The sequence below is a fragment of the Berghia stephanieae genome, chromosome 6 (genome assembly GCF_034508935.2).
Source record: "Berghia stephanieae isolate SIO BIC M18660-M18661 chromosome 6, UCSD_Bste_1.3, whole genome shotgun sequence".
Lineage (NCBI taxonomy): Eukaryota > Metazoa > Mollusca > Gastropoda > Nudibranchia > Aeolidiidae > Berghia > Berghia stephanieae.
The window spans coordinates 44,467,086-44,481,191 of record NC_088365.1 but is presented as its reverse complement, the minus strand read 5'-3'; the positions used below and the strand labels follow the sequence as shown (position 1 = coordinate 44,481,191).

Here is a 14,106-nt window from a genome sequence, read left to right as displayed (position 1 = left end):
GTGAAAGCGGCATGAGACACTTCACCGAAAGCGAGGACGAGAGAGACGCATGCGCAAAACCATTTTGGCGTTCTCTCTTTAAGGTGACGTCCAATCAAGGGACGCTACTCTTCCGCTAATCTCATTCCCTACAGCGTGAAATGACAATAGTAATTGCTTGCAAACCTTTGGATGGACGCTAGTCTATTGCAAAGTACTCAGCTATCCATTCACTGCTGGGTGGACAGGGGAGTCAGAAAAAAACCCCAGAAAAACTCGACTGCACCCGGGATCGATCATATGTTAAGCGAGTACTCTACCAACTGAGCTATCGGGAATCCTACATTTTGATATTGGTAACACTTCAATTATAATTAGTTAATTATTGTTTGTACTGTTTGTATCCACAGGTATTGATGACGGCGAGGATATCGATCGTGACCTTTTGACGGGCATCTACGACCGGGTCAAGTCTCAAGAGTTCAAGGCCGGCGTGGACCAGGTCACACAAGTCATGAAAGTGGAACAGACCATTATAGGAAAGAAGCCTGTGAGTATCGACTTAATACATGAATAAATACATAAATAAATAAATAAATAAATAAATATTTTATAGATAATAAATAAAGACGTGAAACTTTTTTAAAGCGCAAGATCTACTCAATGTGCTCAATGGGCTTTACAAGGCGTTCCAAGTAAACAGTAACCCTTAGAGCACATTTAGTGGATATTGCGCTATATAAAGCTCAATTTTATTTATTTATTTTTTATAATGAAGGACGAGACATGACACCTGCAAGGCCCTATTACAATTTCTTTTTCGACAGAGACAGATTAGGTACTTATTTTATACTTGAGTACGGTGAGAATGCGACTAAAGAACCTTTGGAAAAGACTCAACTATAACGGCCCAGAGTTGGATTCGACCCAGGGACCTACAGGTCTAAGGCGAGAGTGTTTACATACACCACAAGAGCACAAAACAGTTGTTTTATTCAGAACCAATGGCTGGTTTCAATTTCTTACAGAACAGTCCATCCTTTTTGTTTGTCTATTCATGTCTCATACATTCGTCAGTTTGCCTGTCTTTCTGTCCGTCTGACCGTCCGTTCGTCTGTCTGCCTGTCTGTCTGTCAGTCTGTCTGTCCGTCCGTCTGTCCGTCCGTCCGTCCTTCTGTCTGTCTGTCTGTCTGTCTGGTGTCCATTACCATAATACACACTGTTCTTATTGTCCATCATAAATCTGACCACACACACACACCAGTCACTTGATCCACCTACGTCACGAGATTACCCCGGGGTCCGTATCATAGAGAATACAGGACTCCCTAGTCTGTAGTCTGTGGTCCGTATCGATGGGTAATGAATTGTCTGGAATGACCGACACCCGGCCCACCCGTCTTCGGGTCCTGGTTCACCTGTCAGACGTGTAGCACGTGGGGTGTCAGTTGACTTATCTAGCACGACATCTTAGTATACCAAGTTTGTTGTTCCACGTAATGAAATCTGACTTTACAATGACCCCTGACCTTGCCTTCCTTCCGACCTCCAAAGAACATCTTCCCAATTAAACTGAAGAACCTAAATTTCTCTTTAAGTCAAGATAGTGGTGGTGCTAGAGTTATTTTGTCAGTGGGATAAATTGCTTCTTTCTTTTCTGATAATGACCTCTAACGCTCTAACGTGCACGATGTATTATTGCACCAATGGGCAGCGAATGTTCAATTGAAAATAGAATGCTTAATATCGATGTACACTTATTTGCATTTATAAACACATCGCTTAATGTGCATCTTGCATTTTATATCTATCGGTCTATTGAAGGAAGATTGCTGAGAGTTGAAAGAAAAGCTTCATTTAGTTCTTCCTTTGTTATTCTATTTTTCAGGACCTCATGACTCTTAGATTTATGTCATTTCAAAGCTCTTTCTTTCTCTTTCGCATCCCTTGCTGTGTACTTGTCATTGCCTACATTCTGAAAGTGTTTCATGCGGATTTTATGCTGTTTGTTTAGCAGTCGTATTGGGGGTGGGGGGAGGGGGGAGCTCTTGCTTAGTGTCTTTTTCTATCCTCCAATGTGGATTTTTCCTTTCCACGTGACAGCGATTCTGTCCTTTTGAAAACTGTCTGGTCAACCGGAATCACCCATGTTGTCCAAGTGAGCAAATTGAGGGTTAATAATCTTGCCCAAGGAAAACAAACGAAAGTGCCTGAAGCGGGGCTCGAACCCGGGACCTTCCGGATCACAGTGCAATGCCTCAACCACTCGGCCACTCCCCCCCCCCCCCTTCCCGACCCCCTCCTCATAAATCACATGCACACGCGCGCACATACATACTCACAACACACACGTCCACACACCCATCACCCGATGTCGATAAGAATGCGAGCCCTAATCGCCTTAACTGCTCACGGTGACAGACAAGAGGAGATAACTGTCAATGGCCATGAGTTGTTATGTTGTGTCTGTCCAGAGATTTTTCATCCTTCCTATTTTCGATGCGTCTGTCTGACTGAATGACCTCCCCTTGGCCTTATGTCTGTGGTTTCTGATGGGGATTGAACCCTCCGTGGAATGTTTTCGTATTGTTTGTGCAGGCACCGCACATTTCCGTCAATGAGAAAACAATATGATCTTCTTCTTGTTGTTGTTGTCTTGGATGCCAGGAGGAGCCAAATATACATTAAAGAAGTTTTAAGTGTGGGAGGGACAGCGGCCATAGCAATCTAGAGTATAGAGATAGCATTGGCAGCGGCCCAACCTGTCAGTGTTGAGGCTATGTGGTCTAGTAGTATGACACTCGCCTTCGGATCGGAAGGGCCTGGGTTCGAGTCCCGAGCGGCGCATTGTTGAGTCCTTGGAAAAGGCTTTTTACTCGTATTCTCTCACCGTATTCAGCTGTAAATTTAGTACCTGACCGTTAACAGTGTTGTTTCTGTCTGGAAAAACAAATTTTAATATTATACGCTTAATTTGACTTTTGGCTAGGAACCCCTTGTAAAGCGCTTTGAGTATGTTTAGTGGATATTGCGCTATATAAAAGCTCAAGGTTTTTTGTGGGTTTTTTAGTTCATGTTGGGATAACCATTATAGGCTAAGGTATTTGGAAAAACTAAGGAAGATAATATTCGTTTTCATCCTTTTCTCTGGGTGAGATAATGAAAACTAAATCACTAACTGATATTCTGGCGTCAAAGTAGTGTGTCTTTCACTCTGTCTCTCTCTCTCTCTCTCACTCTCTCTCTCTCTCTCTCTCTCTCTCTCTCTCTCTCTCTCTCTCTCTCTCTCTCACCATGAAACATAATAACCCGCTCCAACAATAAAAACACAAGTTCATCATCATCATCATCATCACTCACCAACGAAAGCACGCGACAAGGGTATCCTATTCCACCCGATGCACACACGCCGCATGTATAATACTGTACTCACCGTATGTAATGTACAGTGTACTCACCCACACGTGAAAGAAAGCTTTGGCACCACAATGTTCCAATTACCTGAATATTCCTCACAACAAAGGCCACCCCGATGCCTGAAATGCCAGGCACAATCTCCCAGGAGGGACGATGTTGTCGATGACGTCATCCATCGGCCTTCCAGTCTCGTCCTTGTCAATTACCTTGGCGAATGTATGCATGCCCGAAGGGAGTCCGGTCTCCTCTTCAAACTGAGCGTAAATGCGTTGAACACTCTTGTTATTCATGTTATTTATTATGTATCATATCAGCATCATCACCATTCTGCCGTTAACTGGACAAAAAACATATTTAACCGTTTGAGAGTTTTTTTCCACGATGAGGATCATTTAAATCGATCGATATTTGACGGACGAGTTTTCTCGCCAAATTCTAAAATATGTGTTTTTCCAGAGTTTGGCAGCATTATGATTGACTAACCGACTTAGCGCCTTTAGCCTCCTAGTCTTACGACTGGGATGCCTCGGCCGCCTCTTCTATCCTATCCTCTGTCTGAGATCCCCCGCCTTTCAGTCTTCTGCCATACCGTTTAATATTAGTAATGATTACTTTGTTATATCCACCTCCTGGAATGTCTGACGTTTGTTTTGATTTGTTTTGTTTGTTATTTTTGTTTGCTTTTTGTTTTGTTCTTGGGTTATTTTTATTTTTTTGGGGGGATGGGGGGGGGGTAGGTTTTTGTTGTCGTTGTTGTTTTGTGTTTGTTGTTTTGTTTTTGTTTTTATTGTTGTTTATTTTGCTTTATTTTTTTTTTGGCGGGTTTGTTTTTTAAATTTATTTGGGGGGGGGGGGGGGGGGGAGTCGTCATAATATGCTTAGGTAGCTCCGATTCCACCGAATCCAAGAGATGATATATAAATAATGGGAAAGTTAATATCGAGGGAACACGAGGCAGGGAATTTAAAAATAAATAAACAAACAAAACGAAACGTTTACCAGGCACGTTTTGAGTTTTGACGTGTAAACCAATTCGCTTTGAGTGTCTTGTTGTTTTGTGTGCATTCCAAAGAACTTCGGGATTTTCTCTAATGTTTGGTCTTGCTTTGCTCTTTTTTACTTCCCCCCCCCCCCCTCCTCTTCTCTTCTCTCTCTCTCTCTCTCTCTCTCTCTTTCTCTCTCTCTCTCTCACACTCCTCTCTCTCTCTCTCTCTCTCTCTCTCTCACTCACTCTCTCTCTCTTTCTTCTCTCTCTCTCTCTCTCTCTCTCTCTCTCTCTCTCTCTCTCTCTCTCAGTGGGGACTGTGAGGACCAATTTCCATGCAAATCTTGCAAATGCGGGTAAAAGCATGTAATTTTGCACAGTAAAACTTCTTATAATAAGAAATAATTATTTGTGATGCTAGAACCGCTCTGAGAAAGTTTCGAATTCAACACAAGGGCTCTTTGGGAAAAAAAAAACGGGGGGAAAAATTGCAGTCTTGTTTAAACCCGTAAAACGTGTTAAAATTTTGAGCCGAATCAACTCCAGCTGGTAATGGGGTACGTAGCGCTTTACCTAAAAACGCGTGAATGAATCCATGCGTTTTGCCTAAGATGTTTTTTCAAACCATTTAGCCTGACATGTGAGATAAACATGGAAATGGTGTGGAACTGACAACTCCAATCGTTGGCATTTATGGGTTGGTGATGCATCGACGATGAGAAGAAATGAAAATAATGGAGAAGGGAGGAGAGGGGGAAGGGGGGGGGGCATGTGTTGATGTATTTATGCTGGCTTACATTGAAAAAAAAATTTAAAAAACAAAACAACAACAACAAAACAATACTTATTTAAAATTTGGACAAGAAAACTCGTCCTTCAAATGATATCAATCGATTTAAGTGACCCTCATCTCTTTGAAAGCTCTCAAACGTGGAACTTCATATTGTCTTGTCAAAAGCTCTCAAACCTGGGATTTTTATGAGCGTTTAGAAATTAAACGCTAGTTTCGTATTTTGGACAATCTACAAAATCCAATGTTGTGCGGCTATATGTGGTCTTGTGGTATGACACTCGCTTTCGGGTTGGAAGGTCCTGGGTCCGAGCCTCGCTCGGCGCATAGTTGTGTCCTTGGAAAAGGCTCTTTACTCACATTCTCTCACCGTACTCAGGTACTTAATGAGTACATGGCCGTTAACAGCGTTGTCCCTGTTCGAAAAAAAATATGTAATATCGCCTAACAGGCGTCATGTCCCGTCCTAAATGTTAAATATTGCTGTTGGCCAGGGACCCCCTGTAAACCGCTTTGAGCACGTTTAGTAAATATTGTTCTCTATAAAAGCTCAATTTTATTATCATTATTATTATTATTATTATTATTATTATTATTATCATTATTATTTTATTATTATTATTATTATTATTATTATTATTATTATTATTATTATTATTATTATTATTATTATTATTATTATTATTATTTGTTTTGTTTTTTTGTTGTTTTTTTTTTTTTTGTTTTTTGTTTGTTTGTTTTTTTTTTGTGTGTCTAGCTGACCCCGATATAACACCGTATCGAGTGGATGAGGCACATTTAATCTTACGCCATTCCATTAAACTTTAACAAAGAACGACAACTCTCGTGGAATGGGGTTACCGCGATTTGATAGTATGTTCTCCATCACAACAAAAACCATAACAAAGAAAAAAAAGAGATTTTCTTCACGGAGATGGAAAGAATAATAAACGTTATCTCCCATGTTTGGAATTTTTCTTGTTCTTTTTTTTTCTTTCTTTTTTTAAATCTTTTCTTTCTTTCTTTCTTTTTTTTCTTTATTTCTTTTTTTTCTCTCTTTCTATCTCTCTCTCTTTCTATCTCTCTTTCTTTCTTTCTTTCTTTATGTCTTTTCTTTTCTTCGTTCTGTGTTTCTTTTTACATTCTCTCTCTTTTCTTTTTGTAAATTATTTCCAGGAACAAAATATTTCTTTTCATTTATTTTTAAATTTTCATTAAGACGGGAAAACATGGCGAGGGATCGGTGACGGGTTGCGAGTGTTTGAGCGTTTTTATAAATAAACAATCCACGCACGTGCCTTCTGGGATGGGAGCGATAAATGAGCTTTAGTTTAAACAGTTGGGTGGAAAGTGCTCTAGTGAGTTTTAACTTTTATGAATGAAAATCTTTGGAGTTTAAAATACTGAATCTATGACATAAGAAATATGTCTGGGTGGGGTTCCTGACCTCCCATAGTAGTGGGCAGGGAGGCACTTACTTTGTCTTCTATACCCCTATATTATCTGTTTTCCAACTTGCTTTCTGTCTTTTGTCTGTGGAATGAGATTTCTTGGTTTTGTCCTGGTCCTGGCCAGATGCCCTGGCTGAGCGGGAAACAGTCAAATGTATAGTTAGTTTTGGGAGATGATATTTTTTTCCTTGTCTTGTAAATCATCTCTCTGTTACGCACTTTATTATATGTTTTCTTTATGTTATAACGATTTGTAAACATTTGAGTGTATTCCTCTGAGTGGGGGCCTGTGCTTGTGTCTGATGAGACTTTTAGTGATCTAAAACTAAGTACTTTGATAGTGTGCTCTTGGAATCTACACCTTTTTCTTTTTTTCTTTTTTTTTTTTTTTTTTTTTTGAACCAATTCCCCTTTGTCTTACCTTTTCTTGGGTGATTTAATTGTAATTCTAGAACTTTTTACTATCCCATTTTCGTCCTTTTTACTGGCGCTGATATGACCTTAATGAGTTGCAAGTGTCGTAAAACCATTAAAAACAAAAACATAAGAAATATGTATGTGTGTATGTATGTGTGTGTTTGTATTTATTTATGTCTGTATGTATTGTGTTTGTGTGTGTATGTGTTTGTGTGTGTGTGTGTATTTATATAAACATGCCGTTAAGTTCTAAATAACATGGAGTAAATGATGAGTACGGGATACAGTATCAATGTCAGATTTGAAAATATATCATGCCTATTTATTTATTCATTTATTTGTTTATTTATTTATTTATTTATTTATTTATTTATTTATTTATTTAGTCATATATTTATTTATTTAAGTAGTTATTTTTTGTGTTTGTTATTTATTCGTGTTGTTGTTTTTTAATATTTATAATGTTTGTGTTTATCAATGATGTATTTAATTACTTTTATTGCCATTTAACTGACGTGTACTTATTTACAGGTCTTATAACCCTAAATGTTATGGGCTCATTTTGGTTTTGAAGATTTTACTCTCAAACCGACTCAAAACATTGTCCATTAGAATACAAAAATGTTAATTCAAGCCTGTGGTTGCGTTCGGTTAACAGACCTGAAAATAAGTCTTTAGCATCTAGTCTTCAGCCCACCCAATGTTTAATTAACCCTTTCGTCCATATGTCCATTTCAGCCCCTAGCCCTCCCCCACAGACGCCTGGTATGTTACTGTCGACTCTACGAGGTCCACGACCCAAACAAGAAGGAAAAGATCGGACTGCATCAGAGGGAAGTCTTCCTATTCAACGACCTTCTGCTGGTGAGTTGCGTTGTCATTACTGCTATGCTACTTATTAGGGACGCTGCGATCCACAACGGTAGATTAGATCTGACGATTACGTAAACAGTTCACAAGCCCCGCCCACTGCTAAAAGAAAAGCTATCTATCAGAATTATCTCCCCCTGTCCAAAGCTTTTCCAGTTATAAAAAGTCTGATGAGGCCAGTACAAGGTCTACAGTCTGTTTTTCTTAAAGACCATTTTCTATTAAATATCAATTACAAATATTGATACAGTGGAATCCTGATAAAGCTAACACCGCCGGACCAGATATTATAGTGGTTGACTTGATTTTATCCATTATCAATAGAACACACTCAGATAAAAAAAAAAGAAGAATATTTTGAACCAAAATATGTGTGGACTTTAAGCATAAGTTGACTTGAAGAGTGTTGACTATTTGCGGATTCCAATGTACTTAGAGGTCACTTCCAAGTTTTGTTTCAATTTTTGAAGGATTTCTGATCGCATTTTATTCTTTGGGTTTTTTTTTTTTTTTTTCCCAAACACTGACATCTGGCTCTGTACGTAAAAAAAAAGTGTTTCGGATTTTGTTGCGGGTTTATTATTTCTGTTGAGTTTAAAACAAAATGCAACATGAATTTTCTTGGAATTAGTAAAATTCATTGAGCTCCTTATTTCTCCAATTGATGTTTTCAGATTACCAAAATCTTCAGCAAGAAAAAGACTGGCATCACCTACTCGTTCAGGAACTCCCTGTCTCTGTGTGGCATGCAAGTCTACCTGTTTGAGACACCCCGTAAGTTATGTGTGTGGGTGTGCGTGTTTGTGTATGTGTATGTGTGTGACATGCAAGTTTGTGTGTTTGAAACAGCCTTTACATTACTTTTTGTATGTGTGCTTAATTTTTATTTTTTTTTGGGTGGGGGGAGGGGGGGGGGGAGTGAAATGATTAACATTTCAATAGTCTCTGCATTTTCACCGTTTTTTATTCTGCTGCTGATGCGACCTTAAGCTCCAAAAGCATTGTCAAATCACCAAAAATTAAAATAATCATTATAAAATTCTGAAACACACTAGAAAGAAACTGACTCAGTCAGTAACATCATCATCATCATTATCATCTCCATCCTCTTTCCTTATTATTACTCCCACCCATCCCCACCTCCATCCATCCTTTCAGATTACCAGTTCGGCATCGTGCTAACCAACAACATAGACGGGAAACCCCTCATCACCTTCAACGCCAGGAATGACCACGACAGGCAGAAGTTTGTGGATGACCTCAAGGAGTCCATTCTAGAGGTCAGTTTAGACAATAGGGGCATGGTCAGCGGTACGGTCTTTGAATCGTACCCGAAAGGTACCGAGTTCGATCACCCGCCGCTACGCTGTGTGGCCTTGAGCAAGTCACCTCGCCCTAGCTCGAGTTGCGGCGCTGCACTGGGGCTGACGCCTGGTTTATTCCAGTCTTCCCTTGGAATAGATTCTAGAAACAGATTTGCCCTATGGGATGAATAAAGGGAATTTTATTTTATTTATTTTTAGGATTGTGCAAAATACCAGTCGGAATTTGACTTTAGGGTTTCTGGGTGCCAGATTTTATTAATGATTCTTACGATTAAAAACGGTAACACATCATGCATGTTCTTTTTAAGGGAAATTTCTGTCCAGTGGGCAGCATGGCACGGTCTTTGCATCGTACCTGAAAGGTATAAAGTTTGACTACCCACTAACTGTCCCATGTGGCCTTGAGTAAGTCACCTCGCACTAGCTCACTTTGCTGTGGCGCTGCACTGTGGCTGACGCTTGAGTTATTCCAGACTTCCTTCGGAATAGACCCTATAGTGAAAATTCAACTAAGGGTTGAACAGAGGTATATTTTTAAAAATACATTTGTCCTTTATGTGTGTCACTGTGAGGTCTCAAGGTGGGTTCATACTTGTTGCCTCGGATCTTATTTCTGATATCTGTCCAATAAGTGTCCCCTTTGTTTTACTTTTTTTCATAATCTTGTGGTTACAAGCACTACCATACCATAAAAAAAACAAACCTACATTTTTAAAACGATTTTTGACTTGAGAGGGTTAATCTCAACAACCATTTTCCATCTTGTCCCTACAGACAAACGGTATGGAACAGCTTCGCATCGAAGACGAGATGGCGAGACACCGAACCACCCACAACACGATAGACAAGCATTACGCCTGCGACGATTCACGCATGCTGTCCTATGACTTGGCCAAGCCGTCGGAAAACACTCACAACCGTCTCTCTGCCCCAGAGTGTAACCTCAAGAAATTGCCGCTGTCCAACTCTCTCACAGATCTCAGTTCAGGTGAGTGGGGAGGATCACAAAATTTATTGTTGTTGGTTTTTATTTCTTCTCCAAGGCAAGCATTACACAGAGCATTTCTAGCCTCAGAGTGGTCTCATCCTGATTTCTGCATCTAGAAACAGACATCCATACATTACAAAGTGATAACAGCACTATAATTATAATCAACATGATCATCATCAGCAGCATCAACATCATCATCATCGTCGTCGTCGTCATCATCATCACCATCATCATCATCATCACGATCATCATCAGTAGCAGTAGCAGCATTAGTGGCATTTCAATAAATCAGTCAGCCACAATTGGGGATTGAATCTCCTAACATAGATTCTTTAAAAAAAAGCATAGGATAGACAATGGATGGAGTGAGACACCATTTGATTTGTCGTTGTGTCTGTAGCCTGGTGCCACACACACCTCTACAGACTAATCTGTTTGGGCCCTTGATAGAGTTGAGGAAGACAACGGTTGGGCCCTTGATAGTGTTGAGGAAGACAACACTTGGGCCTTTGATAGAGTTGAGGAAGACAACGGTTGGGCCCTCGATAGAGTTGAGGAAGACAACACTTGGGCCTTTGATAGAGTTGAGGAAGACAACGGTTGGGCCCTTGATAGAGTTGAGGAAGACAACACTTGGGCCCTTGATAGAGTTGAGGAAGACAACGGTTGGGCCCTTGATAGAGTTGAGGAAGACAACACTTGGGCCTTTGATAGAGTTGAGGAAGACAACGGTTGGGCCCTTGATAGAGTTGAGGAAGACAACACTTGGGCCTTTGATAGAGTTGAGGAAGACAACGGTTGGGCCCTTGATAGAGTTGAGGAAGACAACGGTTGGGCCCTTGATAGAGTTGAGGAAGACAACGGTTGGGCCTTTGATAGAGTTGAGGAAGACAACGGTTGGGCCCTATGTAGAGTTGAGGAAGACAACGGTTGGGCCCTATGTAGAGTTGAGGAAGACAACGGTTGGGCCCTATGTAGAGTTGAGGAAGACAACGGTTCGCCAACTAGACATCCAAACATGAAGACAATATGAGGGGGATGGAGAAGAAGTTTTGATTTATGTTATTGTTTTAATTGTTAGGTTTGCAATTTGTGGTCATCTTTTTTATCTTCTTTTTTTTTTTTTCATTATTTTAACCAGTAATCTGGGGGGGGGGGGGGGGGGGGGGGGGGACATGTATATACAAAATTGATCAGAAAACTCGTCCTTCAAACGTCGGTCGATTTAAATGACCCTCCTCTTGTCAAAAGCTCTCAAACCTGGGACTTCCTTGAAGACTTCCTGAAGTCTCAGGTTGGAGATTGTTTACCGTGGTGAGGGTCATTTTAATTGATCGATCTTTAAAGTACGAGTTTTTTGGCCTAAGGTCTAAAAATGAGTTTTTCCAGAGTACGGCTCTGATTGAGTGGAAGTAGTGTGCGCTTTATAAGTGCTTCATTATTATAATTATTATTAATTTTTTAAATTATTATTATTATTACTATTATTATTTTATTATTATTATTATTATTATTATTATTATTATTTTATTATTTTTTATTATTTTTTATTATTATTATTATATATTATTATTATTATTATTATTATTATTATTATTATTATTATTATCTGGTTAAAGACCAGTTATAAATCGTTTCTGAAGACTTTCTGCTTTAGCTCTGCTCTAATTCCTTGTTTCTATAAATAGAATGGCCTAAATGAACTGTTTGTATTGATTCCATCCACACAGACCAATTCATGAAGAGGGGCAGCAGTGGGGCATCCCTGGACAGTGGCGTGGTGAGTGGACATTTATCATCACTCTGTTATTGTTTTATTCATGTTATGGGAGGGGGTCTCAATAGCCCAGTTGGTAGGGTACTTGATCCACACGCAAAGGGACGGAGATTGATCCTGAGTGACGTCTAGATTTTTTCCTGACCCGCTGTCCATCCAGTAGTGATTGGGTAGCTGGGTCTGTTAGATTTGGCAGAAAGTACTTTGCGATAGACTAGTGTCCTATTCAAAGGGTAGCAAGCAATTGCTATTGTCCGCTTCACACTACAGACATCAGAATAAACTCTGGCTCCATGGGCCTAATGTTTGAAGGAAGACTTTTTTTTAAAATGTATTTGTTGACCTTCCACATCCAGTGAGTATTAAACCAAGGCGCGGGGGGGGGGGGGGGGGGCGGAGAGGAGATACACATAACGGAATTGAGCTTTTATTTAGCACAATATCCACTAATTGTGCTTAAAGCGCTTTACAAAGGTCCCTGACTAACAACAACACTAAATATGTAGAACAGAGTATGATGCCTGTTAGGCGATATTACAATTTTTTTCACACAAAAACAACACTGTTAACAGCCAGGCACTCATTTTACATATGAGTACGGTGAGGGTATTTAAGTAAAGAGCCTTTTCTAAGGACTCAACTACATGCCGAGCTATGGACCTTCCAATCGGAAAGCGAATGTCATACCACAAGATCACATTATAGCCGCATGACATTTAAGATTCTATATCTCTCTATGTTTTTTCTCCTCTCAGGCATCAGGCAGTGTGGGAAGTTCCAGCAGTGACTCCCAACCAGGGGCTATGATGACCCCCAGCCCGACCAACCCACATCCCCCTAAAGGGGCGGGGCACCCCGGCGGAAAGAGGAACCCTCCACCCCGCACTCCCATCATCCTCAGGCCAGACTTACCGGACGGCACTCAAGTCTGAGAATGCAATGAGATGAGATGGATGTCTGTATGGAGGGAACAGATAGAAGGAGCTGAGATGAGATTGTTTGAGAAGAAATTAATCTAAGAATGTGTGTGTTTGATTGAATGAGAGAGAGAGAGACAGAAAGAGAGAGGAGAGAGAGAGAGAGAGAGAGAGAGAGAGAGAGAGAGAGAGAAAGAGAGAGAGAGAGAGAGACAATACAGTTTGTGTATAACAAATAAGAAAGAGGATGCCATAGAAAATAAATGTTAATTTTTGTTTAAATTATGAAATGTTACTACTATTTATCAATTGATAGTTACCTCCCCTTGTATAATACAAACAACAATTACATAATAATAATAATAACACATTGACGTACATACCTTAAATAATGATGATTATAATAATATTATTATTATAAATAATTACCCGACTGTGATTGACCAATGATAATTTAACCTTGACCTTCATCCATTATTGCATCACCAAAATGGAGGTTGGCATAAATGCCCGTATGCATGCCCTACCCCCCCCCCCCCCCTACTTCCGGCGCTCATCAACCCACTAGACATGGCCCCTGTTGCCATTGTTTGTTTTTTTGTTATGGTGGTTTTAAAACCAACCCCCAAAACGAGGCTGGCATTTAAAAAAAAATAAAAAAACTCGCCCACCCACTACTAGATAATGCCTATGTTGTCATTGTTTTATAATTCATTAGCAACAATACATGAAGACACTGTTTAGCAAATATCTGTCATTTTATATTTTCTCTATTTATTTATACTGACATGAAACGTAAAGACGTAAAGCCTCGAAACATATTTGTGACCTCTCATATCAAAATAGTGTTGTGTCGGGGCGGACCAGATACCCAAAAGTGGTTTTATGTAGTCAGTTTTCACCACCAGGCTTTTGGTACTGTAGGCATTGTAATCCATATGAACTCAACACTCTTAAAATTAAAGTCAATATTGCCAATTTTCCATATATTTCGGGATCTCAGTTTGTTATAAACCCTAAGTATATTTTCCATTAACCTGCTAAACAGAGAAAAAAGTAAATTTATCATGTCTTTTCACTGGAGTTCAGCACTCAGAAAGGGGTCGGTCAATGTGTTTGTGTAAAAGTTCAGTAAATTTTTGCCTTCTGAATTGGCATCCCTGTAAAATCAAGTCAACTTCCGCTCA

General features: G+C 39.7%; 1 protein-coding gene across 10 annotated transcripts in view; it reads left to right on the top strand.

Moving 5' to 3' along the window:
• Positions 1 to 13,106, top strand: part of LOC144975087 (IQ motif and SEC7 domain-containing protein 1-like) — a 301,791-nt gene extending 288,685 nt beyond the window's left edge. For 9 of the 10 annotated variants that reach the window (XM_078918801.1, XM_078918806.1, XM_078918802.1 and 6 more), the window contains 7 exons: positions 390 to 529; positions 7,778 to 7,903; positions 8,584 to 8,683; positions 9,068 to 9,189; positions 10,009 to 10,222; positions 11,956 to 12,005; positions 12,758 to 13,106. In XM_078918801.1, coding sequence (XP_078774927.1) covers positions 390 to 529; positions 7,778 to 7,903; positions 8,584 to 8,683; positions 9,068 to 9,189; positions 10,009 to 10,222; positions 11,956 to 12,005; positions 12,758 to 12,934 — 929 coding nt within the window. In that variant the 3' untranslated portion in view covers positions 12,935 to 13,106. Of the gene's footprint in view, positions 1 to 389; positions 530 to 7,777; positions 7,904 to 8,583; positions 8,684 to 9,067; positions 9,190 to 10,008; positions 10,223 to 11,955; positions 12,006 to 12,757 lie in introns of those variants that run through there. The other variant, XM_078918800.1, reaches the window with a different exon arrangement.
• Positions 13,107 to 14,106: the final 1,000 nt, after the last annotated feature.